This window comes from Leopardus geoffroyi, chromosome E2, assembly GCF_018350155.1.
Source record: "Leopardus geoffroyi isolate Oge1 chromosome E2, O.geoffroyi_Oge1_pat1.0, whole genome shotgun sequence".
NCBI classification, from domain to species: domain Eukaryota; kingdom Metazoa; phylum Chordata; class Mammalia; order Carnivora; family Felidae; genus Leopardus; species Leopardus geoffroyi.
In genome coordinates this window covers 7,683,580-7,707,706 of record NC_059335.1, presented here as the reverse complement: position 1 = coordinate 7,707,706, position 24,127 = coordinate 7,683,580, and the positions used below count along the sequence as shown (strand labels likewise).

At 64.2% G+C, this 24,127-nt stretch overlaps 4 protein-coding genes and 1 long non-coding RNA gene across 16 annotated transcripts in view; 1 reads left to right on the top strand and 4 right to left on the bottom strand.

Moving 5' to 3' along the window:
- Positions 1-328: 328 nt before the first annotated feature.
- LOC123578501 (vegetative cell wall protein gp1-like) lies at positions 329-6,215 on the bottom strand. Its single transcript, XM_045441362.1, has 5 exons — positions 6,200-6,215; positions 3,600-3,668; positions 2,669-2,782; positions 804-2,384; positions 329-654 (listed from the first exon to the last, which is right to left on the bottom strand). Exons 1-4 carry the CDS (start codon positions 6,213-6,215, stop codon positions 1,081-1,083), a joined length of 1,503 nt encoding a protein of 500 aa, XP_045297318.1. The 3' UTR covers positions 329-654; positions 804-1,080.
- A 5,273-nt stretch (positions 6,216-11,488) lies between these two features.
- On the top strand, positions 11,489-14,613 carry LOC123578696. Its single transcript, XR_006702455.1, has 3 exons — positions 11,489-11,628; positions 11,851-11,907; positions 12,327-14,613. It is a non-coding gene; the product is annotated as an uncharacterized LOC123578696 (long non-coding RNA).
- Positions 12,510-16,384, bottom strand: JOSD2 (Josephin domain containing 2). Of its 6 annotated transcripts, none has more exons than XM_045441734.1 (6): positions 16,100-16,384; positions 15,380-15,542; positions 14,513-14,569; positions 13,728-13,853; positions 12,870-13,064; positions 12,510-12,766 (listed from the first exon to the last, which is right to left on the bottom strand). In XM_045441734.1, exons 2-6 carry the CDS (start codon positions 15,523-15,525, stop codon positions 12,667-12,669), a joined length of 624 nt encoding a protein of 207 aa, XP_045297690.1. In that variant the 5' UTR covers positions 15,526-15,542; positions 16,100-16,384; the 3' UTR covers positions 12,510-12,666. The 6 variants fall into 6 exon arrangements, with proteins under 6 accessions (XP_045297690.1, XP_045297689.1, XP_045297688.1 ...); XM_045441733.1 differs by having other exon boundaries at positions 16,142-16,383; XM_045441732.1 differs by having other exon boundaries at positions 15,380-15,539; positions 16,100-16,379.
- A 236-nt stretch (positions 16,385-16,620) lies between these two features.
- On the bottom strand, positions 16,621-19,731 carry ASPDH (aspartate dehydrogenase domain containing). 5 transcript variants are annotated; one of them, XM_045441727.1, is made up of 9 exons: positions 19,706-19,725; positions 19,126-19,249; positions 18,842-18,882; positions 18,289-18,433; positions 17,960-18,044; positions 17,719-17,868; positions 17,415-17,635; positions 17,187-17,341; positions 16,621-16,801 (listed from the first exon to the last, which is right to left on the bottom strand). In XM_045441727.1, exons 2-9 carry the CDS (start codon positions 19,149-19,151, stop codon positions 16,758-16,760), a joined length of 867 nt encoding a protein of 288 aa, XP_045297683.1. In that variant the 5' UTR covers positions 19,152-19,249; positions 19,706-19,725; the 3' UTR covers positions 16,621-16,757. The 5 variants fall into 5 exon arrangements, with proteins under 5 accessions (XP_045297683.1, XP_045297686.1, XP_045297681.1 ...); XM_045441730.1 differs by lacking the exon at positions 19,126-19,249 and having other exon boundaries at positions 18,289-18,401; positions 19,706-19,731; XM_045441725.1 differs by lacking the exon at positions 19,706-19,725 and having other exon boundaries at positions 18,289-18,401; positions 19,126-19,662.
- Positions 19,732-21,285: 1,554 nt separating this feature from the next.
- LRRC4B (leucine rich repeat containing 4B) overlaps positions 21,286-24,127 on the bottom strand; it is a 61,237-nt gene continuing 58,395 nt past the window's right edge. For all 3 annotated transcript variants that reach the window (XM_045441724.1, XM_045441722.1, XM_045441723.1), the window contains exon 3: positions 21,286-23,670. In XM_045441724.1, coding sequence (XP_045297680.1) covers positions 21,808-23,670 — 1,863 coding nt within the window. In that variant the 3' untranslated portion in view covers positions 21,286-21,807. The remainder of the gene's footprint in view (positions 23,671-24,127) is intronic.

Genomic DNA, 24,127 nt, shown 5'->3' with positions numbered 1-24,127 from the left:
GAAAACTCAACGTGGCCCACTTCCTAGAAACAGGCCGCCAAGCAACTCTCCTTTGTTTCTCCAGGAAGAGTCATGCTTGTATTTCTTTCCATGGCAACGCGGAAAGAACCCACCCGTGGAATGACTTGAAAACGTGAAGGGTGGAGGTTTCAGTTGAAAACCAAAGAGCTTGCTGGGTATGATGTTTACATATTGACCAGGAGTAAACATTTTCACATTTTTACAGAATTTTGCAAATTTCCCGTCTCCCCTCCCCCCACCAACAGCTCTCCTCCCACCCACCCCTCCCCCCAAGCATTCCAGTCCCTGCAGGGTTTTTTTGTTTTTGTGTTTTTCGCGGCCATTCACGGTGCCTAATCCAGCTGGGTTGCAGTTCCGTCCTTTATCAGTAGGCGGCGATAAAAGGTTTCGCGCCGCCAGAGAATACCTCCCAGGCCCATAGGATACTCCGCCGGATACTCTGGGGAGGTCAGGCCCACATGGCCCCTCTCCACGAAGAGAAGTGCCCTGCAGGGGGTGCTGTTGGCCCTTTGGGAAGGCCGGGGTCCCCACGAAGCCTCTGTCCTAGCAGATGCCGATCTTCGGGAACACCGGTGCCTGTGTTCTCATCCGTGAAATGGGAGTCGGGTGAGGTCCTCCCACGCTCCATGTCGCCTGAGGAAGAGAGGATTGTGGGGGGCTGGGGAGGGGAACGGGGCAGAAAGGAGGCAGCCTCCTTCCCACCATGCTCACCAAGCCCACCAGGGATCAGCAGAGTGGGGAAGGAGCAGGGTGGCCCAGCCAGTCCCTGCCCTGCCACTTACATGCTGTGGTCTTCAGGCAACTCACTCCCGGTCTCTGGCCAGCTCCTCATTTCCTCCTTCCTGGGCCAGGGGCAGGCCTCCTTCCTCCGGGCAGTGTCCAGGGTCCAGGACAGACAGAAAAGAGAGAGAAAAAGGGTGTCACACATGCCCTTGCACCTCGGGGGGCCGCAGGCTTCGCAGCCCTGCTTCGGGCTGTCCAGCCTCTTGCCACCAACGCGGCACAGATCCCCAGGTGGATGTCAGCTCGAGACTTCAGGCAGGGAGACGGGAGAGGAGCTCAGGGCCCCTGCCGGGGGCTGGGCGTGGAGGGGCCTCCCGGGAGACAAGGCTCAGAGGAAAGGAGGCCAGTGCGAGGGGAGAAGTCTGGGAGGGGAGAGAGAGAAGCAGCAGATTCAGAGGAGAGAGAGGAAAGAGGGAGAGAGAGTGAAGGGGTGGGGAGAGAAGGGATGGAAGCCAGCAGGAGAGGGGAGCCAGGAGGAAAGAAGGGAAGAGAAAGCGCAGGGGGAAACACACGAAATGAGGAGGGGTACGAGGAAGGGAGACCGAGAAGACAGGCTGGGGGGAGGCCCTGAGAGAGAGGCGGAGAGGGGAGACGGTGGCGGGGAGAACGACGTCTGGGGAAGGAGAAGGAGGGAGAGAGGCGAAGGGAGACAGTCGGAAGTGGAAGGGAACGCACGGGAGAAGACGGGCGGGGGCAGAAGACGGTCCGGGAGAGCAGGGGAGGGTGCGGAGCGGAGGAGCGAACCGGGAGCAGCGAGGCCAGACGGGGTAAGAAGGCAGAGACGCAGGGCGGGGAGAGCGGAAGGGGACGGGGAGGAACGGGGACAGCGACCGAGAAGGAGGGAGAGCTCGGCCAGGGCCGCGATGAGAAGGCCAAGGCGGAGCAGGACAGGGAGGAGAGCAGGCGGAGGAAGGGGGGAGAGCGGACGGCAACTAGAGACAAGAACAAGGGGGACCCGAGTGTGGAGAGCGAGCGAGCGAGCGAGCGGGCGGGCGAGCAGGCGGGATAGAGCGGGGCGGAGGAGGAGAGAGGCCGAGAAAGGAGGGGTGTGAGCGAGGGGCGGGGAGTGCCAGGCGCGCGTGGAGCCCGGAGGGGGTGGGGAGGTGAGAGAGGAGGGAGTGGAAGAAAAAGGATGGGGAGGCGAGAGCACAAAGCCGCGCTGAGAAGAGTGAGGGGGGCAGTGAGGGGCGGCTGGGGAGCGAGAGGGGGAGGGGAAGGGATGGGGGGAGGGAGAGGGGGTCGGAAATACTGGCGGGGGGAGGGGGAGGGCCCCCCCCCCCGCAGGGGCCGGGGCGCGCACGCGCACAGGTAGACGCGCGCGGACGCAGAGGCACAGGCGCGCGCACACAGACAGGCGCGCGCGCGCGCACGGGCCGGCCCTGACAGGCGCGTGCGCGCGCGCAGACTGGCAGGGGCAGGCACGCGCACGCCCAGAAGCCGGGGCCGGGGTCCGGTGGGGTGGGGTGGGGTGGGGTGGGGTGGGGGCCCGGCCCAGGCGAGGCGACCGGAGACCGAGGTCACACCCCGCTGCGGAGACGCCTCTCCGTCCTCGCCGCCCGGCCGCCACGCCGCGGGCGCTTCTGTCACGGAAGAAGTGTCACAGGAGACGAAGAAGTGACAGCCTGGAACACCGACAGCCCGGAGCCCACGGCGTGCGGAAGGAGCCGGGTGATGAAGGGGGGCCGAAGGAACGACAGAGCCGGAGCCAGAGAAGAGGCAAGGGAGGCTGTGTCGCCTCCCGAGAGACGGGGCCCTTCCGGGTCGCCGGCAGTGTCCCCCGGCCCCGGGCGCGCGAGGAGCTGGAGACCCGCGGGCTGGCGGTCCCGGGACGTGACCTGACTGTCGCGAAATGGGACACCCAAACCACGGGGCTGTCTGTTCGGGGGCAGGAGACGGGTGTCACCAGCTCGTGGGGGCGCCCGGCCAGGGGCCTCCCCGCGGTCGGAGGCGGCAGGGGGCCGGGGGCGCGGCCGGGGACCTGGGGGGAGGGGCAGGTGTGGGGCCGAGAGACCGACGGACCGGACGGGATGAGGGAGACCCTCGGGACGACACCAGGCGGAGAAATGGAGAAGGAAAATGTTGGGGGGAGGGCGTGGGGGGGGTAGAGACGCCAGGGCGGGAGGACCCGGGCGGGGGGGGGGGGGGGAGACGGAGCAGAAAGAGGAGTAAAAAGTCCTTGAAAAGAAGGTACAGTGAAAAGCCGAGCGGGAGTGTGGACAGAAAGGGGGGGAGGATAGGAGGCCCCATGGAGGGACGGTGGGGGGACAGAATCGGCGTGTGAGAGAGGGCCCGAGGCCGGGAGACGGGGAGGGGAGCAGGGACTGGCAGGTGGAAAGCCGGAGAGTGCTCCCCGAGCACAACCCGAAGAACGGGAGGTTGGCGTGAGAAGCAGATACAAGGAAAAGAAGCTGGAAGCGAAGGAGACAGGAGTAGAGGAAGAGGAGAGGCGCGCAGAGAAGCGGAGGGAAGTGGGGGACCTGCCACACGGGGCCCCCAGAGCGGCCCCTCCTGTCCTGGGCGCTGCTGTGTGGATGCCACCTCCGTCCCCGTCGCCACCGCCTGGAGGGCAAAGGGAGGGGGTAGACGAGGGGGCGGAGTGAAGCCCGGCCGGGAGGAGGGTATGGGGTGGGCTTGAAGTGCTGAGGGAAGGAGAGAAGCTTCCGGAGAGGGTGAGAGCCGCGGGGCAGGGAGCCAGACAGGGAGCCAGACGGGGTGGGGTTGGGTGGGGGAGAGTGAAGAAGGACAGGAGCTTCGGTCCAGAATTGGGGGAGGGGTGTGTGTGACATAAAGAGTACCTCTGAGGAGCACGATGAGGGGAATAAAGAAAACCTGCGTGGGGGTGTGGGGGGAGGCCCCGCTGGGGACTGAAGGGAGAGGGGGAGGCAGAGGAGGAGGAGGGGGGAGGGAGAGGAAGAGGAGGAGAGGGGGGAGGGAGAGGAAGAGGAGGAGAGGGGGGAGGGGAAAGGAGGAGAGGGAGGAGGGAGAGGAGGAGGGGGAAGGAGACAGGGAGGAGGAAGGGGAAAGAGGAGGAAGAGGAGAGGGAGGGGGAGGAGGGAGAGGAGGAGGAAGAGGGGGAGAGGGAGGAGGGGGAAGGAGAAGGGGAGGAAGAGGGGGAGGGGGAGGAGCAGGGGGAAAGAGACGGAGGGAGAGGGGGAGAGGGAGGAGGGGGAAGGAGACAGGGAGGAGGAGGGGCAAGGAGGAGGAAGAGGGGGAGAAGGAGGAGGGGGAAGGAGAGGGGGAGAAGGAAGAAGAGGGGGAGAGGGAGGAGGGGGAAGGAGAGGGGGAGGAGGGAGGAGGGGGAAGGAAAGGGGGAGGAGGAGGAAGAGGGGGAGAGGGAGGAGGGAGAAGGGGAGGGGGAGGAGGAGGAGAAGCCAGACACCATCAAGACGGTGTGAGCAGAAGCAACTAGAAGGTAGTGTGAGGAGGAGAGCGGGTCAGAGATGATGCAGAGACCAAGTGGGTGGGGACAGGGGAACAGGTGAGAAAAAAGATGAAGAAGGAGCCTTACTGAGACAGGGAATCAGAGAGACAGAGTCAGAGAGACGGAGTCAGAAAAAGTCTGCGAGTCAGACAGAGAGAGAGAGAGGGTCGGAGAGAGAAGGGAGTCTGAGGGAGAACCTTTTTAAAAGAGTCTGAGAGAGAGGCAGGGAGAGAGACGGAGGGTCTGAGAGAAAGTCTGAGAGAGAATCTGAGGGAGATAGTGTGAGAGAGTCTGAGAGAGAGAGACAGAGTCAGAGAGTCTGAGAGAGAGAGAGAGTCTGAGAGGGTCTGAGAGAGAGTCTGAGAGACAAGGTCTGAGAGTCTGACGGAGAGTCTGAGAGAGACAAAGTCAGAGAGAGAATCAGAGAGTGAGACAGAGAGGGAGTCTGAGAGACACAGAGACAGTCTGAGAGACACAGAGTCAGAGAGAGAGACAAAGTCTGAGAGAGTCCGAGAGAGACAGCCTGAAAGAGAGAGACAGAGAGACAGTGTGAGAGAGAGCGACTGAGTCTGAGAGAGAATCTGAATGAGAGACAGTGTGAGACAGTCAGAGAGACAGAGACAGTCTGAGAGACACCGAGTCATAGAGAGCCTGAAAGAGAGACTGAGAGAGACAAGGTCTGAGAGTCTAAGAGACAGTCTGAGAGAGACCAAGTGTGAGAGAGTCTGAGAGACACAGAGAGAGAGAGAGAAGAAAGTCTGAGGGAGAACCTAAAAGAGTCTGAGAGAGAGAGGCAGGGAGAGAGACGGAGGGTCTCAGAGAAAGTCTGAGAGTCAGAGAGTCTGAGAGACAAAGTCATAGAGAGTCTGAAAGAGAGACTGAGAGAGACACAGTCTGAGAGAGTCCGAGAGAGAGTCTGAGAGACAGTCTGAGAGAGAGCGACTGAGTGTGAGAGAGAATCTGAATGAGAGACAGTGTGAGAGACACCGAGTCAGAGAGAGCCTGAAAGAGAGAGACTCTGAGAGACAGTCTGAGAGAGAGAATCTGAGGGAGATAGTCTGAGAGAGTCTAAAAGAGAGACTGAGAGAGACACGGTCTGAGAGAGAGACACAGAGAGACAGCGTTTCAGTCCGAGAGTCTGGGACAGTGAAAGAGACAGAGAGAGAGGGACTGAGGAGAGACCGGGCCAGAGAGAGACTCACAGAGAGAGAGAGAGATTCTGAGAGACAGAGTCTGAGAGAGTCTGAGAGAGAGAGACACAGAGAGAGTCAGCGAGACCGGGCCAGAGAGAGACTCAAAGAGAATCTGACAGAGTGAGAGAGACAATGTCTGAGAGAGTCTGAGAGAGACAGAGTCCGAGAGAGAATGTGGGAGAGACAAAGTCTGAGAGCGAAAGGCACAGAGAGAGTCTGAGAGAGACGAGAGAGTGAGAGGGGGTGAGAGAGACGCGTGGCAGCCGGTCAGGGTCAGACCGGGGCGGACCGGAGGGCGGGGGTGGGGCGGACACTGGAGCGAGCAGGGGGGGAGAGGGAGGGAGGAGAGCCCCCTTCCCCTTCCGAGTTTTCGGTGTGGCCGTCGGCTGGGGGGGGGAGGGGGGAGGTAGTAAGGCGCCTCCTGCCGCCTCCCTTGTTCCCTTCTAGCACTTTCTCTCTTGCTGTCTCTCTCGGCCCTCATTCAGTCCCCTCGTGGCTCCCCGACACCGGAGAGCGGCCCTCGCCCACCTCCGCCCTTTTCTCTGATGAAGGAATCAAACCGGAGCCCGGATTGGCTGTGACCGTGGCTGCGAGGGGCCCGACGGCCTGCGCTTCTGCAGCGGAGGTGACCGACCCCCCGGAGGGCCCCGAGATCCCTTCTGCCCGGAAACGCCGAGCTCCCGCTACTGACGAGGAAGAACAAGAGAAAGGAAGCCAGGGAGGCGAAGGGCGGGACGGAAGGTGGAAGGAGCCGCGTCGGTGCGTGCGAATGACCCGGCACACCGCTGGTGCTCCATCAGGGCCCCTTCCCCGGCCCCTCGTCGGCAGCACCGAGAGCAGGAAGGAAGCGAAGAGGCAGCAGAGGGGAAGGGGGAGGGGGAAGGAGGCAGTGAGGAGGGGAGGCTGTGCTTGCAAAGAGCCCGGCACACGGCAGGTGCTCGAAACGCCCATTCCCGTCTCCAGGAGAGAGGAAACAAGTCAGAAAGAAGGGGAAGAGACCACCAGAGCAGAAAAGCGGGAGGAAAGACGGCCCAAGGAGAGAGAGGGTCATCGGTGGCAATTGCTGGGCATACAGTAGGTGCTTCTTAAGTGATCGTTCTCTTCCCAGGAGAAAGAAGACAGGGAAGCGTAGGCTCCAGCAGAGAATAAACAGGAGAAGTTGTGAGGGAAGGAGACGGTGTATGTAGGACAGCGGGCACACAGTAGGTACTTAATAACTGCCCACTGCCCTCCTTGGTAATGAGCACACAAGCAGCCAGGAGGAGGGAAGGAAGCAGAGAGGAAGAGAGAAGGGAGAACAGGCAGTGAAGCAAGCCATGGCAGTGTACACACAGCAGGTGCTTAATTCATGCCTATCTCCTTCCCCGGGAGAGAGCAGACAGAGCAGGGAGGAGGGGGACGAGCTAGAGCAGAGAAGGAGCCCAGGAGAAGCGAATGTGTGGGTTAGGCCGTGGGTACCCAAGAGGCGCTCGGTAAATGCACCTTGTCTTCCTAGGGGCGGAGAGAGACCAAGAGGAAAAGGAAGACTCAGGCACGGGCGAAGGGAAAGGAAGGTTGGCTGAGGTCGAGGGCAGGGGAGGCCGCGAGGGTGGCGGACCGGAAGGAAGGAAGGAAGGAACCCCAAGAACTGGCAGAGGAGAGGAGGCACAGGCGGAGGTAGTGCAGGCAAATCATGGGGCACACAGGAGGTGCTCAGTCAATGCTCCTTGTCTTTCCCAAAAGAGGGCCCAGGGAAGGGAGAAGCCTGGCAGAGCGAGAGGGACAGGGAAAAAGAGGCAAGAGGAGAGGAGATGGAATGTTAATTGCCTGGCATACAGTTGGCGCTCCCTAGTTGCTTGTCGTCTCCCCCAAGGAAAAGCTGATGGAGCAGAAAGAAGGAGAAGTCAGAAATGAAGGAACAGGGAGAATTGAGGGGGGAGGAGAGTGCACGGAGATTGTCTGGCATACAACAGGTGCTCAGTAAGTGCCCATTCCTTCTCTGGCAGAGAGCAGAAAGCAGCAGAAACCACAGGTCAGTGAAATAGCAGGGTGAGAGGACAGCGGAGGAAGCACAGGCGATTGTTGGGCATGCCATAGGTGCTCGGTAAATGTGTGTCCTTTGCCTTGGAAGAGAGCAGACAGCCCAGAAGGATGCGGAGGGGACAGAGGAGAGACGGGGGAGAAGGGGGTGAAGAAGGTGTGGGGGAAGGGAGGGAAGATGTGTAACCTACCCGGCACACAGCAAGTGCTCAATATGTGTCCATTCCCTCCCCGGGAGGGAGGGAGCCGAAGGTCAGAAAGGAGAGAGGGAAGAAAGGAATCGGGAGGAGAAAAGTGTAGTTGAGAGAGGAGACAGAGTTTGTAAATTTCCCAGCACACAGTAGGTGCCCCACAAATGCGCATTTTCAGCCGGATCGGGAAGAAGTGCAGGGAATGGGGCGGGCGGAAGGGACAGCAGAGCCCAGAGCATCAGGCGAGAGGCGGTGTGTGGAACTTGCCCGACAAACACTAGGGATTTAAAAATGCCCGTTTCCTCCAGGAATGGGAGCCGGACGCTGGCCGCTCCGGAAGAACAGGCGGAGGGTCCGGGGGAAGGGGACAAGAGGGTGCGGGGGAGGCCAGGAGGCGGCTCACGTCCTTAAGGCACGTGCCCTGGAAACGCTTGTCCCCTTCCCTGGCAAAGCAGAAAGCAGGCTGGGAGGCCAGAGGGAGGAGGATGGGGGAGAAGGGGGAATCTGAGGGTGGAGGCCGGAGCCGGGCCTGCTGGTGGCTGCCCCTCCCCTGGGACCCAGCCCACCCTCCAGCTGCCCGACTGGAGCGGGGTCGGGGACAAGGGCGCATTGTCCCGGGCCTGACAGGGCCTGGGGGTGGGGGGGGGGGTGAGGGGGGCTGCTCAGCTGTGTCGGGGGCGGGGCGCTGCCCGGTCTCCGTTTCTGGGTCTCTCTGAGTCCCTCTGTGTCTCCGCGTCTCCCCACCTCACTGTGTGTGTCTCTGGGCGTCTCTGCCGTCCCACAGTCTGTCCCACCTCTGAGTCTCTGGCCCCCCGTTTTGGTCTCTGTTTCACTGACTCCGGGTGTCCCTCTGCATCGTCTTTCTATCTCTCTCCCCAGCCTCTCGGTCGGTCTCTCAGCCTCAGTTTCTCGCTGTCTCTGGGAGGGAGGCCCGCCGGGATCGGATCGGAGGAGTGAGGAAGGAAAGGAGGAGGCCAGGGGAGCGAGAGAGTGAGGACAGAACGGCTTTATTGAGCAGAAACCGCAGCAGAGGACCTGGCGGCCTCCGACGGGGAGCTGGAGGGGGGAGGGGGCAGGAGACGACAGGGTCGGGAGACGCAGACGAGGGGAGAGGTGGAGAGAGACAGAGAACGAGAGACTGAGGCCCAGAGACGTGGGGGAGGGACGGAGAGACGGGCCAAGGGGAGCCGTCGGTGGGAGGAAGAGTCAGATGGAGAGAGGCGGGGAGGGAGAGGAAAAGACGAGGAAGAGAGAGACACAGAAGCGAAGATGAGGGAGAAGAGCGACAGGGACGAGGGGCCAAGATTTAGAAAGGGGAGGGGGAGCCACGGAGAGTGAGAAGGACAGAGCTGGGAAGGAACCGAAGACGGAGGGAGAAGGGAGGAAGGAACGGGGCAGGGGGAAGAGGAGGAGAGAGACGGACCGACAGACGGAGGGAAGCGGGGAGAGAGGGAGGGAGACGGGGACAGAGAGAGAGAGAGCGCGAGGGCCCAGCCGCTGGGCAGACCGCGGGGAAGTCGAGGAAGGAGCGTGGTCCCTCACCTGGCGTCAGCGGCGGCCGTCCCCCAGGCCCATCTGGGCAATTTAAGGGGCGCCCTGGGGGCGGGACCACTCCCCGCCACCGCCTTATCTGGTCAGCCCCGGGCTCCCAGAGCTAAATCGGGCCTCAGCTGTCAGCACCGGGGGGGCGCGCGGGACAGCTGTCACCCCACCCTGCACCCGCCGCGTGACTGCGGCCCCCCTTCCCGAAACGAGGCGGGGCGGAGAAGCCCCCGCGGGTCTGCGTGGTGCGCCCCCAACGGGCGGCCTAGGTAGGACTCCGGGGAGCCCCTCACCACCGGGAGCTCTGGGACCCGCCTGGCCGGGCGCCCCGGGGCAAGGGACAGCCTGAGCCAGGCCTTGTTCCCGGGAGAAGTGGCGGCCTCGAAGGTGAGGGCTAGTGAGGGTGCAGGGCGCATGCTGCGTGGTGAGGGGCAGACAGGAAGCACTGAATCGGTGCGCAGGCCCGGGAGGGGGGCTGAGAGCAGGAGGGGAGGGGAGGGGAGGGGAGGGAGGGCCCGACCCCCGCCCCTCCCCAGGTCCCACCCGGTGCTGCGGCTCCTCACTCGGACCATATTAGGCCACAGCGAGAAGGCACCTGGGGAGGTCACTCAGGCCCAAGAATAGAAACACTCAGGGAGTCCCGCCAGGCTGTCTGGGACCCGCACGGGACAGGCGACAGGCACAGAGGGCAGGAGGGGGCCCGAGATGGCGCAGGGAGATGAAGGCTGATAGAGACACAGAAACATCCAAAAAGAGACCAAGAGAGGGACACCGAGGGAGGGAGGAGTTGAGACCCGGGTGTGGGACAGCGAGCAAGCTGAAGAGGCACAGAGGGGGCAGGGTGGTGTGGGCGCCGCCCCTGAAGGTGGGGTGACCCAGGACCCCAGCCGGTTCTCTCTCATGTGCTGGTTGACTTTTCACTTTACAAGTTGCCCTTTGACCTCTGGGAGTCTTGGGAACCAGAGGCGCCAAGCCCAAGTCCCACATGTCAGGCTGGCTTTATGGGGGCGTCCTGCTGTCTGCACCCCGCCTTCTTTCGGGTGTCAGGGCTTAGCTTGTGTCCTTGGAAGAACTTGCTGTCCGTCCGGGTGGACCCAGCCTGAGGCCTGGTCAGGGACACACACCCTGTGTCTCCCTGCCCATGGCCTCCCTGTGCCTCCGGGTCCCCCATTTCTGGCCACCCCTAAGAGGACCCCACCTTTGCCCAGGCCCCGCTCTACCTGCCTCCCTCCCTGGGCTCACAGACACTCATGCCTCCCGGGACAGACCCCCGAAGCCATCTCCTGAGCCCCTGACCCGGGTCTCCCTCCCCCGATGCCACCTGGTCTGTCACATCCCTTATATCCCACTGAGCTCAGCCTGTCCCCCAGACCCCAAACCTCTCCTCGTCTGTTGGGGGTGGCCCTCCACTGTCCCAGGGTCCCAGGGGTCTGGCCCTCATTCCTCCCTTTTGCCCCCAGAGTCGCCGGACTGTGTCCCTCTTTCCCCTCCCCAGGGTCTGGACTCAGGCCTCTGTCCTCTCCCATCTGGACCCTCAGCCTTCTCCCAGGCCTCCTGGCCGCCAGGCTGTCCCCACACCATCCCCAAGGGGGCTTTCTGAGCCCAGGACTGACCTGTGCCCCCCCCCCACTGTCCTGGACCAAGTCCAGCCCTCAGCGACCCCTTGGAGGCCTTGTGGCCTGGCGGGGACCCACCCTCATCACCCGTCGGTAACAACTGCCCTCCTCGGATTCCAGGTTTCACTGAGAGTTCTTTCAGGTTCTGGAATGGCCCCCTTCCCTCCCACTGGCCCTCTGGAGAGCCCTCTTGGCCTTCTGGAGCCAGCAACCCCAGGTTCCCTCATCTTCCCCTGGCCCCTGAAGGTCCCCCTTAAAACACCCCCCCCCCCAACTGGGACGGCGGGGGCGGGGTGCTTCCTGTCCTCTTATGTCTTCCTCCCAGCCTGAGAGCAAGCGCCTGGCTTCAGCAGCACAGGCCAGACCCAGAAGTAGGGCCAGGGAGCCGTGTGAATGGCTGACAGGACAAGGACAAGGAAGCGGCAGGGGCAGCGAGGGATGGGGGGATGGGGGACGGCAGGCCCCCCGGGGAAAAGACCCAGAACAGGAGGGGGGTCCTGCTCAGGTGAGAATGTGGAGAGAAGACACCTAACTGGTGCCTGACCTCCTGCTCAAATCCACGAGGGACCGACCGTCTTCCCCGTCACCTCCCTGCCCAGCGTCGCTCCAGTCACACCAGCCTCCTCAGGGCCTTTGCGCTGGCTGTTCCTTCAGCCTGGAATGCCTTCCCCCCACCCCCCCCCCCCCCCCCCCCCGGCACCTCCCCACAGCTCCCTCCTTCTCGGAGAGGCCCTCGGTGCTAGAAGAATCCTAACCAGTGTACTGGTTCCTGCGGCTGCTCGAACGAAGCCAGTGCCTTAAACAACACACATTTACTCTTTGCGCTTGTGGCCGGAAGTCCGGTGAGCCTCCCTGGGCTGGAGTCCTGGGCAGGGCTGTTTCCCCCGGGGCCCGGGAAGAATCCGTTTCCTTGCCGGTTCCGGCCCCTAGAGATGGCTCCGCTTCCCGGCCGTGGCCCTGCTTCCCGGCCGTGGCCCCTTCTGGTCTTCGAGGCTGCCGGCCGCGTGGCATCTCTGACCTGCTGCCTTCTTTTTGAATTTCCTGCCTCCTCCTCCACCTGTAAGGACCCTCACAATTGCCTCGGGCACCCGGATAATGCAGGATAATTTCCCTGCGTTCAGGTCAGTGGATTAGCGACCTTTGCAGCCCTCTGTCACCTACCGGAGCATATTGGCAATTCCGGGGGTCATCTTTTGGAGCAATTGATGGGGGAGAATTGAGAATCAAGAAACTTGTTTTCTCCTCAGCACTTATGCCATCGATCATTCTAGAAATGTTTGTTTTGAGAGAGAGTGAGCGAGCTGGGGAGGGGCAGAGAGAGGGAAGAGAGAGAATCCCAAGCAGGCTCCACGCTGAGTGTGGCAGCTGACGCAGGGCTCGATCCCATGACCATGAGATCAGGACCTGGGCCGAAAATCAAGAGTCGGAGGCTCAACTGACTGAGCCACCCAGGCGCCCCACTGAACATTCTACATTGTTCCCGGTCTCTCCCACCAGCTCACAAGGATGGGTCTTTGTGCTGTTTTCTGCTGTGCTATAGACGAGGAAACTGAGGCCCAGGGAGGTGGGCAACTCCTACGAGCTGGAGAAGCCGGGAAGTGGTGGAGAGTCGGCGCCTGGGCTCCGGGCTCCCAGCAGTGCCCGCCTGGCTAATGGCCTCTCTGCTAAACGGGAGTAACCGGAGGCGAGGGGCCCCCCCAGGCGGATGCGGGCCAGGCCGGGAGCAAATCAGCAGATTTATTGAGGCAGCAGCGGCATTGGGGAGCAGGGGGTGCGGAAAAGGGGCTGGGCCTCCGCGGGGTCCTTCCCTGGCGTTCAGGAGCCAGACGTGGATGCACGGGGACCGCACGGACGGTGGCCTGGTTCTCTCCTCTGCGGGGTCAGTCTGTCCGCAGCCAGCAGCCCTTTTCCTCCACCTCCTTGGTCACCACCAGCAGCACCTCGCACAGGCCCTGAGCCAGTGCCCCCGCCAGGAAGGCCCTGGGCAGAGAAGGGAGGAGATTGAGGCCCGGGGGCCCGCGCGCTGCCTCCTGGGGTGGGGGAGTCGGTCGCCGAGCCCCAGCCCGAGTCTCCGCCCCCTCACCTGACGCCGTCCTCGTCCCCCAGGGCCTCAGGCGCCCGCAGCTTGGAGTCCAGGTTGTAGTAGACGCCGTCCACCTGGCGGAGGGCCACCCAGTGCCGCCGGCGGAGCGGCAGGGACAGCAGCCCCAGAGACATGGGTGAGGGCAGGTTCAGGATCAGTCCCAGCACTTGGGGCAGGGCCAGCTGGGACAGGGGCCTGTGCGGGAGGGGTGGGGACGCCACCGTCTGGGTCCAGTGCGCAGCGAGCACCTGCCGGCCCAACGTCACTGAGCTCACGGGACCCAGGCTGGCGTGGCAGCAGTGGCCCCCCGAGCCTGCCCAAGGACTCTCCTCAGCGCCCCCTTCGGCTCCTCCCGCTCGCCCAGCACCCAGGCACCCAAACTCCCAGCCGTCTAACAACCACCCCCGCACCCAGCTGCCCGTGAACTGTCCACCCGAACGTCATCCACCTAATGACGCAACCGACCAGCCAGCCACCAACTCGGCTTACTCACCATCCTCCCGAGTCCGCATCCACTCGGAACCCGTCCATCCGTCCATCCATCCAATTAACTACTCAACCACCTATTTGCTATCCTTTATTCACTCAACCACTCCTCTGCCCATCCACACCCCCCCCCCCCCCCCCCCCCCACCAACCACCTACTCAACACGTCCAACTACCCTTTTACCATCCACTTGGTCACCGGATGACCATCTCCCAACCCGTCGGCCTGCCCTCCACCCAGCACCCACCCGTGCCGACCTTCCCCCCGTCTGCCCCTTCTTTCTTCCCTCCTGCCCACCGGTTCCCCTCCTGCTGTCCCACCGCACCCATGTGCCAGGCTCAGCACACATGATGAAGCGCTTGGGGTCCCACCTCCTTCGGTCCCACCACACGGTGGCCAGGCCCAGCCCCTGCAGGGCGGCCATGATCACGTTGACGTCATAGTTGCCGGTGCCCAGGAGGCTGCGATGGGGATTCAGCCGGGAGTCTGGGGCCAACCTGGGCGGGGGAGGGTCAGAGCCTGAGACGGGGCCCCTGCAAAGGTCTCATCCTCCCCACAACGCAGGAGAGTCCCGGGGCCCTTGAGTCACCCAGCCTTTGGACTCTTCCCTTTCCGCAGCCGCGTGGCTCATCAGCCCCAAGCCTGATTCCTCCTGTCCCCGACTCTCTCTGCCCCGTCCAGTAACCACATTCTCCCCTCCCCCGCCCCCTCCCGCCTCAGGTCTTGTCCTCCTCCACCTGGATCCTCATCCAGCCTCCAGCCTCCCCTCCGATCCCAGGGGCTCTTTCCACACCTGACACTGACCCCACCGCTCCCCTGTTCCCTGCCCTCCCTGGTGCCTTGTCACCCCAGGATAAAGTCCTAGTCCCTCAGCTGGCCTCCTAGCCTCAGTCCCGCCCCACCCCCTCCCAGCCACCTGTCCCCAACCACATCTCCTGTGCTCCCCTCTCAGTCTTTCCTCCTGCTATCCCCCAGCTCAGGGGGCCCACCCCGCCACCACTTGGCTGTCTGGGTCCTGCCTTCTCCAAACAGTGGCACCTTTGTTCTTTCTCTGGGCCCTTGGTGGGCAGGGCAGGGGGAGGGGCCGGAGAGGAAAAGTCTGTGTATTATTTTCCTGTGCCTCTGTTTCCCTGGCCTCCCTCAGGGCAGGGCTCACACTGGACTCATCTCTGGGTCTCCAGCATGGCCTTGGTGTAAAAGAGTTGATGGGTCCCTGTCGTGAATGACAGAGATGAATAAATTCTGCGATATTCAGTTTGAGGGGCTGGGACTCTGCCTGCGGATACTGGGGGTCCACGGGAGGGCTGTAAGAGTGGGGAAGACAGGGTCATCTCTGGGTGTAGCATCGTGTGTGTTACTGGCAGGAGGGAGGATCTGGGAGATGATGGGTTTGAGCCAGGGTGGGGGCTGCGGGGACAGAGAGGAGACAAGGCAGAGCAATACTAAAGAAGCGATGTTTGACATCTTGCATGGTGAGGAGGAACATTCCGGGCTGCTGAGAGAAGGAAGCTGTGCCAGAAAGAAGGCATAGCCCGGAGGCATCGTAGTAGGGCTCCTTTGGGGACTGGGGAGGCATCTGGTTTGGGGGGGGGGGTACAATGAGATGGGACACTGCAGAGGAAGGTGGGGCCCAGAGCATGCAGGGCCTTGGCTATTAGGCTGCATGACTTGGGACTTCTCCCAGGGCTGCTGGGGAGCCACAGGAGGGCTGTGAGGGAGGGCAGGGTCAGCACTGGGGCCGTGTGTGGCGCGGACTGGCAGAGAAAAACCAGAAGCTAAGAGGCTGGAGGGGATGAGGGTCCAGATAAGGGAAGGAGAGGCCTGGGCTGGGGCCGGGGCCGGGGCCATGGCCAAGGACGGGTGTGAGAGGCAACCTCTCCATCTCTCAGTCCCGGGGTTCCCCAGGTGGGTGCTGGGGCAGCAGAAAGCCCCGGGGCTCTGTCCCAGCCGTGCCCCGAGACCCGGGTGGGTCGCTCTGCCTGTCAGCCCTGTGTCTCCAGGGGTTAGGGCGGGTGATGGTCACCTCTTGCAGATCTCGTCGGCAGCCTCCTGGCTAAAGAGCTGCTGCTGCAGAACGTTGTTGAGGGCGTGGACGGCACACAGCTCCAGGCGTTGCCGCTCGTGATAAACGGAGGGCCGGCTCGGCTGTGCTCCTGGGGCCTGGGACATACCGTCCTCGGCTCCTGCTTGGGGGGGGGGGGGGGGGGGGGAGAAGGTACTCAGGGGCTTGGGATCTGGAGGCCCAACCTGCCAGCGGGCCCTGGGGGGCACTGCCACCGAGCTGGGGTCTTAGGGCAGCCTGAGGGGACACGAGGCCCCTGACCCTGCTCCCCAGGTGCTCTCCTGACAACAGGGTACCTCCATTCCCCATTACTAGGAAAAAGGCTGTCCTACTACTCACCTAGCAACAGAGGACCGCCCCCCCTCCCCACATCCCTAAGAGAAAGGGTCCCTCCGGTGGTCACCTAGCAACCTCCCTCCCCTGTCCCTAGGTAACAGGCGCCCTCTCTGGTTACGTAGCAACAGAGGACCCCCGCCCCTCTAGGTAACAAGTCTCTTCTCTGGTTACTTAGCAATGGAGAAACCCTCCTCCCCTGTTTCTAGGTAACAGGGTCTCTTCCAGTCGCCTAGCAACAGAAGACTCCCCTCCCCTATCAAACAACGGGGTTCTCTTCTCCCATCACTCGGCAACAGGGCCCCCTCCCCGGACACCAAGGAACAGAGCCCTTTCCCCGACCCGTACCCCAACCACGGCGCTCGCCCGTTGCCTGGCAACGCCCCTCACCCCGCCTGCCTCTCTGCTCCCCGAAACCAGGGGCTCCCGCATCCCCCTGGGCGGCGGCTGTGGGTTCCGAGTGCGGGGCGGGCAGCACGACGCTGACTGGGCGGCCGCGACACACACAGCTCCCGGCGGCCCCCGCGTGCCCCGACTACAGCTTCCGGCGGCCCCCGCGAAGGCCCTTTGCCCCTCAGGCAACTTCCGGGCAGCTTGGCCCGGAAGTCCACTGCCGCCCCGAGAACGCGGAGCTGCAATGCCATTCCCGCCGTGAATCCCGGAAATATGCGGTGCAGAAGCCCGCCCCTTCGCGCACGGCCGCGCCCCCTGGTGCTCAGAGGATTCTGGGAAATGTAGTGGGTAGGCTCTCGCGAGAGCTTCCGGGAGTGTAGCTCCCGCGAGTGCTCCTCCCCCGTGATGGCGCCAATGCTAGTGTGAGATCGCCGCGTGACGTCACAGGACGGCAGCGAGGGACCGGAGACATCAGGGCTTGTAGGGAGAAGAGTCTCCAATGTTTACTGAGCCAGGAGGAAGGGCCGGGGTAACCGAGGCCAGGGCAGCAGCGGGCTGGTAGTGGGGGGCCGTAAATGAGACGAAGATGTCCACTAGGGAAGGAGGCGGCTTCTCAGCAGAGATGGATCCCCGGCCTGGAGGGGAGCTGGCAGCAGCCTGCGGGGGAGATATAGGGACTAAAAGGCTGGGGCAGAGAGATGAGGAGGGGCAGACACCTGGTGGCAGGGACAGACCAGGGTGGGGTGGAGGAAGATCTAGAGAGAGGGACTGAGACCGAAAGGGGGACAGAGACCCGGGGGATGAACAGAGACACGCAGCGAGAGAGGTGGCAGGGTCCCAGCGAGAGGGGGACACAAACTCAGAGAAAGGAGGCTTGGACAGAGATAGATACATAAGGATTCAAAGTCGTGGACTAGAAGGTGGAGACACAGAAATAAAGATCAGTCAGCAGAGACCGAATCAGAGCTGCAGAACCGGGCAGAGGCGGAGACCCAAGCTCCGCAGAGCACGGGGCGGGCAGGGCTTGGGGAGGGGGCCGCACCCAGGAGGCTGCGCCAGAACGCGGTAACGGTGGCAGAGCCCGTGACCGCGCCTGGCTCTGCGGGGTTCTCCCTGTGGGTGTGCACGGCGAAGCTTCGTCCTGTGGGGCCCGGGGGGCCAGTCAGCTCCACGTCCACCACGTGCATGTCTGCGAGGCTGGGGCAGGCAGGGCGGTCAGTGTGGCTGGCCCGGCCCCAGCCCGAACCCCAACCCCCACACCTTAGCTCACCTGAGGTCAGCCACGAGCACTCCAACCACGCGGTCAAAGCCCAGGCTGGGGGCAGCCAGGGCAGCGGCCGCCATGGTATTGGAGTTGCGGGGGGCGAAGGGGCAGAGCCGGCGGACGGGACCTTCATAGAGCACCGTGCGATGCTCAGTGCTGCGCACTGCAGCCAGCGGTCCCTCAAGCCGGAAACCATCGGGGTGCGTGGCCATGGTGACACGAAGACTCTGGAAGTGACAGCCAGGGTGAGGGGATCGGGGGTCTCTGGAGGTCCCCCTCTGGATCGCCGGGGAGCCCAGCGGGCCCTCACCTGGAGGCCCCCAGCTGCGTCCAATCTGGTGATGTCCTCAGTGCCCCACAGGGCCCCCCGGGCCACAAACACAGCATGGTCCCAGCGGTGCGAGGCCTCCAGGAGCCGCCGCTCTGTGGCCTGATCAGCCAGGGCTGAGGGGGACCCCACCTGGGGCAGATGGAGGGGGGGGGGTCTGAGGTCAGGGGATGGATGCCACTTCGGGGTGACGTGGGGCCAAGGCAGACTGGGCAGGGCTCACCAGGAGATTGGCGTGACGCAGGATTTGTGCCCCAGATTCCTGGATTATTTGGGGATGGGCCACTTCCACTACAAGGTCGGGGTGCCTGGGAGAAGGGAGAGATGGGGGAGGGTCTTGGAGAAGTGTCGGACCTCTCCTCCTCAGATTCCCTCAGAGTCTCTGGAGGCCTGTCCCTCTTCACCCTGGCCTGAGAGGGGAAGCAGAATGGACAGGCTTGTCCCGCTTCTGGTTTGGCCCAGAGAGAGTGAGAGACTGGCCTGCGATCGCAGCACCTAAGGGAGGCCAGGACAGGAGCTCCAGGGAGCCCCACTCATGGTGAGATCACTGACCTCTCCCCGAGGGCAGCGAGGTTCTGGAGCTGCAGGGAAGGAGGCACGCTCCCTGCCATTCGTCCCGGGTCGCGATTCCAGACAAAAACAAGTTCGAGGCCCAGTTCTGGTCCCTGAGTCAGCAGGTGAGAAACAAGGGACTGTCCTGGGGAGAGGGAGGGAGACCAGAGAGAGGGGACTGGGACCCAGAGAGAGGGGACAGAGACCCAGAGGGAGGGGGACAAGGACAAGGACAGGAGGGAGGGAGAGAGAGAGAGAGAGACCCAGGGAGCGAAGGCCAGAGATGAGAGAGGGGGTACATGGACGCAGGGGGCGGGCGGGGGGCACACAAAAACTTGGGTGCAGGACAGAGAAACCGGAAGGCGGGACAGGCGGGGCGGACACCGAGAGAGGGGAGGGGGCCCCGTGGGGTCGGGGGAGCGGAAGATACTTAGACAGACACGGGCAGGGCCGGGGCACAAAGACACGGACGAAGGTGTGTTTGTGGAGGGCACGGGGTTTTGGGGGCTTCAGAAAGAGGCCCGGGAAGGGGCCCAGAGGGTCAGTGACTCACCAAGGCGGCCGTAGCCCACCACCCCGACTCTCCTTGGGACCCTGTCAGAAGCCATGACCCTGAATCTGAGCTCTGGCAGCTGCTCACCGCCCCTGTCCCCTCCAGGCCTGGGCAGTGGCTGATCTTTGGACATTGGACCCTTGATCCTCTCCAGAACCTTCCCCTCTCCCCACAGTGGCCCGGCAGCGGCGGAGAGGGTGCAGGTTCGCCAGGTGGGGGTGGGTGAGAATCCCGGGGCAGTGGGCGCGAGGACTTGGGGTTCCGGGGCCCCGGGGGGCCCTCACCTTGCCCAGCCCCTTCCTTCCTGCATTCTACCTCCTCCCTTTCTGCTGATGTGGAAAATTTCCTCTGCAGTCCCCAGCCCCCCCCTTTCTGCCCGGCCAGGTTGTCATGGAAACCGCATCCTGCCTGGGGTGGGGGCAGAGAGGGTTGGGAGTGAGGGAGAGGAGACGGTGTTGGGGACTCTGGGCTCTCCGTCCCTTGCTCCTGAGTTTCCGGCCCAGTCCTTGGCCCTGCCGCACCCCCGCCCAGCCCCATGCCTCTCGCCCGTGTTTCTTGTCTACCTCCCTCCATGTTTCCCTCCCTTGGTTCTCTGTCCCTGACTCTCTCCTTCCCTCCTGTCGCTGTCTCAGGGCCTCTCCCTGGACCTCCAGCCCCGCCCCATCTTCTCTGGGCTGGTGGCCATTCGGTCCCGGCTGGGCCAGGCCCACATCTCCTGCCCGCCCTGAGTTCCCAGGGAGGCCAGGCCTGGTCTCCGCGCCCCATCTCCCCACAGGCAGCAGGAGCTGGAGCCCGGCTCCTCCCAGCTTCCACCACCAGCCCCGTCCCAGTCTGCTCGGCCCTCGGTTCACCTTGACTTCTCACCTTTCAGGCACCCTTCTTCCAGCCACGATGCCATCAGCCCCCCCCCCCCCCCCATCTTGTATTCTCACTCCCACACCCGGTCCTCCCCTCCCCCGACTCCCATTGACCAAGGAGAAGCCCGTGAGGCCTGGGGAGACCCCCAGGTCCCCCCCAAGTGGGGCCCGGCCACCGCACCCTGCAGGTGCCTGGCACTGGAGATGGCGGAGGCTGCGGCAGCGCGGCTCCCCGCCCCCAGCCGCCACCTGGTACCGCCGCAGTGTTGCCATGGCAACCAGGATCGCACTGAACGAGGACGGGAGAGAGAGCATGAAAGGGGCGACAGGCGAGCCGGGTCGACAGGCAGGGACAGACAGACGCAGACAGACAGGGCCGGAGACCCCAGAGGCAGGCGGCTGTCAGGTCCCTAAGGGAGGAATTTGCTTTTGGAGCCCCAGGTGGGGGAGAGATGGGACGCCGTGGACCCTCTGCTTCCAGTGGCCTGGGCCCGGCTAGACAGCACTAAACGGCATCTGCGCACTGTCCCGGTGGACCCGGCTGGCACCCACCTGCTGGCTCCTGTCCCTCCCAGGGCTCTGGGTGAGCCCCCGCCCTTCTGAGTTACAGCGCGGCCCCCTCCCACTCCCGGGCCGACCGTCCCCCCCCCTCCTGCCTCGGCGTAAGCAGGACAGAGGTGCGGCCTCGGCCCGCAGGCCCAGCTACAGCGGGAGCACATCACTCCTTCCCCCCCTTCAGCCTGACTCGCTTTCTCCCCCCAGTGCCTTGTGGGTCGGCAGAGGGGACCGACGCTCTGGGTTTGGCTCTGTGGCCGGTCGAGTCGCGTCCTCTAAAAAGGATCTGTTGAAGTCCTGACCCCCAGGACCTGTGCACGTGACCTGATTCGGAAACAGGGTCTCTGCGGATGATGCCGCGAAGACGAGGTCGTGCTGGGCCCTGATGCCGTAGGACCAGCGTCCCTATAAAACAGGGGAAATCCGGACAGAGAGACGGAGTGTGCGCGGAAGGAAGGCCATGTGGGGACGTGGGGGACGTGGGGTGCCGCGGAGCTGGAAGAGGCAAGAAGGATCTTCCCCTAGAGGCCCCGAGGGGGGAGCACGGCCCTGCCCACGACCTCGATCCTGGGCTCCTGGATCAGAACAAGGAGCCTCCCAGCCTGTGGAACCAGGGAGCATGGGGGGGGGGGGCGAGGCTCACGTGAGCCGTGGGGAGGTTAAACACAAGGGCCAGGTGTGCCGGGTGACTGAGCCCCTCTCTGGGGCTCTGGGGGGGGGGGGAGGGGGTCTAAGACCACCCAGAGGTGCTGACCCTGCCGACCCTCCGGGAGGGGCCCCTGACGCCTGACGTTTCCGTCCTCTCTCATTGCACCGCCCCCTCCCCCCCACCCCGCATTCACTGTTTTCTGTCCTCTATGCTTTCATGACCAAAAAAAAAAATTTTTTTTTTTTTTACTTTTTCCGTGTTTTTTTTTTAAAGTAATTACAGAGCAGGTAGTCATTGACGCAAACCTCCCTTCAGTATCAAAAGAGTCTGTGGGGCAGGTGAGGGCGGGGGGCGGGGGGGGGCGAAGTTGGGGGGCAGGGCAGGGTGTCCGGAGGCTCTGACCGCGCGCGCGTCGTCCGTCTCTTCAGTTTCGGGGGGCGGAGGGGCGGGAGGAGGGGGACAGGCGTCAAACTGCAAAAAATGAACCGTCAAAGGAGGGTTGTTGGGGACGAGGGGAAAGGACGCCCCCCCTCCCCGGAAAGCTCCTCTCTCCCCTGGAAGGCGGAGGGCGGGGAGGGGTCGCTAGAGAGAGCGAGGCGGAAAAGCGGAGGGTTCCAGCCACTTCTCCCGAATCCCGCATCCCCTCCCTTCGCCGGGGCTGGGGTGGGGGTGGGGGGGGCGGTGAGGCCAGAATCGCGGAGGCGGCTCGGTTCCCGGCGCCCCACCCTGTCCTCTCCGGGGGGGAGGGGGGGCCGCCCTGGGGTCCGCACGCGGGCGGGGCTTCGAGCCCTCCTTCCCCGACCTTCCCTGCGCGGTCCGAAAGCGGCGGCGGCGGCGGCGGCGGCGGCGGGGCCGCGGGGAGCGTCCCAGTCCGGCCCGGGGCCCGGGGCCCCCGCCCGGCGGCTTCAGATCTGCGTCTCTTGCACATTTTCCTTGGAGCCGCTCTTGAAGAGTAGAGGTTCGTGGATGGAGTTGAGCCCCGGGGGGCCCTTGCCCCCGCAGCCCCCGCCGCTGGGGTTGCCGCTGTAGTGCGCCTTGAAGGCGGCCGCCACGTAGTGGTGGTGGTTCAGGTGGTCGCGCTCCAGGGCGGGCAGGGCCAGGTGGCTGTCCCCGCCGACGCCCCCGCCCCCGGCCACGGCGGCGGCGGCGGCCACGGACACGGCCGAGGCCGCGGGCAGCTCGTCCTCCACGTTGATGATCTCCACGGTGCGCGTGGGCCCGTGGTGCTTGTGGAGCTGGTGCTGCTTCCGCAGCTTGTAGAAGGCCACGAGCATCACGGCGGCCATGAACGTGATGGCCACGAAGCAGCCGATGATGATCTTGGTGGTCTTCATGACGTCGTCCAGGTCCTTGAGGGCGTTCTCCGTCACGTCCGTGATGGGCACGGTGAACGCCTTCTCCGTGGGCCGCGAGGAGCGCGGGGCGGGCGCCGTGGTGGACGACGAGGCCGGGCCGGCGGCGTCCCCGGGCCGGCCCCCGCCCCAGACGCCGTCCGTCGTGGGCCCCGGCGGCTCCTTCTCCGTCCCCCGCGGCTGCAGGGTCTCCTCTCCGGGCTGCGTCTCCAGGGTCTCCACGGTCACGGTGGTGAAGTAGGTGTAGCCGCCCCCGCCCCCTCCGCCGCCGCCGCCGCCGCCGCCTCCCGGGCCGCCGCCCCCGCCGCCGCCGCCGCCGCCGGCACCGCCGGCCGCCACGGGGTCGACGGCCGAGACGTTGAGCGTGGCCGAGGCCGTGGTGTTGCCGGCCGAGTTCGTCACCATGCACGTGTACTGGCCCGTGTCCTGCACGGTGACGTTGGTGAAGTTGAGCGTGCCGTCGTGCAGGACGGAGATGCGCACGCGGTACGAGCCGTGCGTCATGAGGGTGCCGTTGGGCGTCAGCCAGTTGACGGACGTCATGGAGGTGCCCGTGCGACACTTGAGCTCGGCGGCCATGCCCTCGGTGACGTTGAGGTCCGTGGGCGGCTCCACGATGACGGGCGCGTAGCAGGTGAAGTGCGACTGGTCCAGCTCGCCGATGTAGCGGCCCTTGAGGCCGGCGGGCGCGTGGCAGCGGGCGCAGCACGTCGTGTTGCTGGGCACCGTCTCCTTGAGCCACCAGCTCAGCCACAGCACGTCGCAGTTGCAGTGCCACGGGTTATGGTTGAGGTGGACGCGCTCCAGGCGGTGCAGGGGCGTGAAGAGGTCGTGGGGCAGCGACATCAGGTTGTTGTGGGACAGGTTGAGCTCCTCCAGCGACTTGAGGTCGTCGAAGGCGTTGCGCTCGATGGTGGCCACCTGGGCGTGCATGAGCCACAGCTTGCGCAGGCTGGTGAGGCCCTGGAAGGAGCCCGGGCGGATCAGGTCCAGCCGGTTGCCGGACAGCTCGAGCTCCTCCAGGCGCACCAGGGCCGTCAGGTTGGGGATGTCCTTGAGATTGCACATGCCCAGGTTGAGGTAGCGCAGGTTGACCAGGCCCTCGAAGGCCGCCTCCGAGATGTACTCCAGCCGCTTGAGCTCGCCCAGGTCGAGGCGCCGCAGGGAGGGCACGCGGTTGAAGGCGTACGAGGGGATGCTCTCGATGGGGTTGTTGCGCAGCCAGAGCTCCCGCAGCTTGGACAGGTACTCGAAGGCCTGCGTGGGCACCGTCGTGAGCCGGTTGTCGAACAGCTCCAGCGTGTTGAGGCTGGGCAGCCCGTTGAAGGCGCCCACCTCGATCTTGCGCACCAGGTTCTTGCTCAGCTGCAGGATCTCCAGGTGCCGCAGGTGCTTGAACGTGTCGGTCCGGATCACCTGCGGTGGGGGAGGGGAGACACGGATCAGCGACGCCAGTGCCGGTCATCGAGAATGAGGGCGGGCGAGGGCGCAGAGCGGGCCCCGCCCCTCGCTGGTGGGAGTGTCAGACGGGAAAACCACCCTCGGGAAAAGACTGGATTGTTTCGGTTAAGGCTAAACAACCGCCCCCGCCCCCCCCCAACACACCACCCGGCCCTTCCACTCCCGAGTCTTTTTTTCCCCAGGAGAGAGGACAGCAGCTGCCCATCCAAGGTTCTGTGATGGGCGCTCACGGCATCTGCGTTCGTGACCGCCTGACCGGAAACGACCCCGATGTCTGTCAGCCCTGGAGAGGCACACGCTGTGTGTCCGTCCGTCTGCACGGTGGAACACGATTATCCACACACACCGCGAATCTCGTGGGCCGGCATCGCGTTGAGCAAAAGAAGCCAGGCCCAAGAAGGCGCGTGTGGTA

What these genes read in the sequence shown, in the direction of transcription:
- LOC123578501 (XM_045441362.1), bottom strand. An exon ending in CCTCATCGTGCTCCTCAGAG is followed by an intron (nt 2,783 to 3,599) that starts GTACTCTTTATG and finishes CCCTCCCCCCAG; the next exon opens with GTCCCCGGCCGCGCCCCCGG. An exon ending in CCCGAACAGACAGCCCCGTG is followed by an intron (nt 2,385 to 2,668) that starts GTTTGGGTGTCC and finishes CTTCCGTGACAG; the next exon opens with AAGCGCCCGCGGCGTGGCGG.
- JOSD2 (XM_045441734.1), bottom strand. Translation starts at nt 15,525, where the DNA reads ATGTCCCAGGCCCCAGGAGCACAGCCGAGCCGGCCCTCCGTTTATCAC. An exon ending in GACCCAGAGATGAGTCCAGT is followed by an intron (nt 13,854 to 14,512) that starts GTGAGCCCTGCC and finishes TCCCCCGCCCAG; the next exon opens with GTTGGCCCCAGACTCCCGGC. An exon ending in GTGTGGTGGGACCGAAGGAG is followed by an intron (nt 13,065 to 13,727) that starts GTGGGACCCCAA and finishes CCTCCCGCACAG; the next exon opens with GCCCCTGTCCCAGCTGGCCC.
- ASPDH (XM_045441725.1), bottom strand. Translation starts at nt 19,606, where the DNA reads ATGGGGCGCGGAGACCAGGCCTGGCCTCCCTGGGAACTCAGGGCGGGC. An exon ending in CTCGCTGCCCTCGGGGAGAG is followed by an intron (nt 18,045 to 18,288) that starts GTCAGTGATCTC and finishes CCCTTCTCCCAG; the next exon opens with GCACCCCGACCTTGTAGTGG. An exon ending in GTGCTCGTGGCTGACCTCAG is followed by an intron (nt 17,342 to 17,414) that starts GTGAGCTAAGGT and finishes TGCCTGCCCCAG; the next exon opens with CCTCGCAGACATGCACGTGG.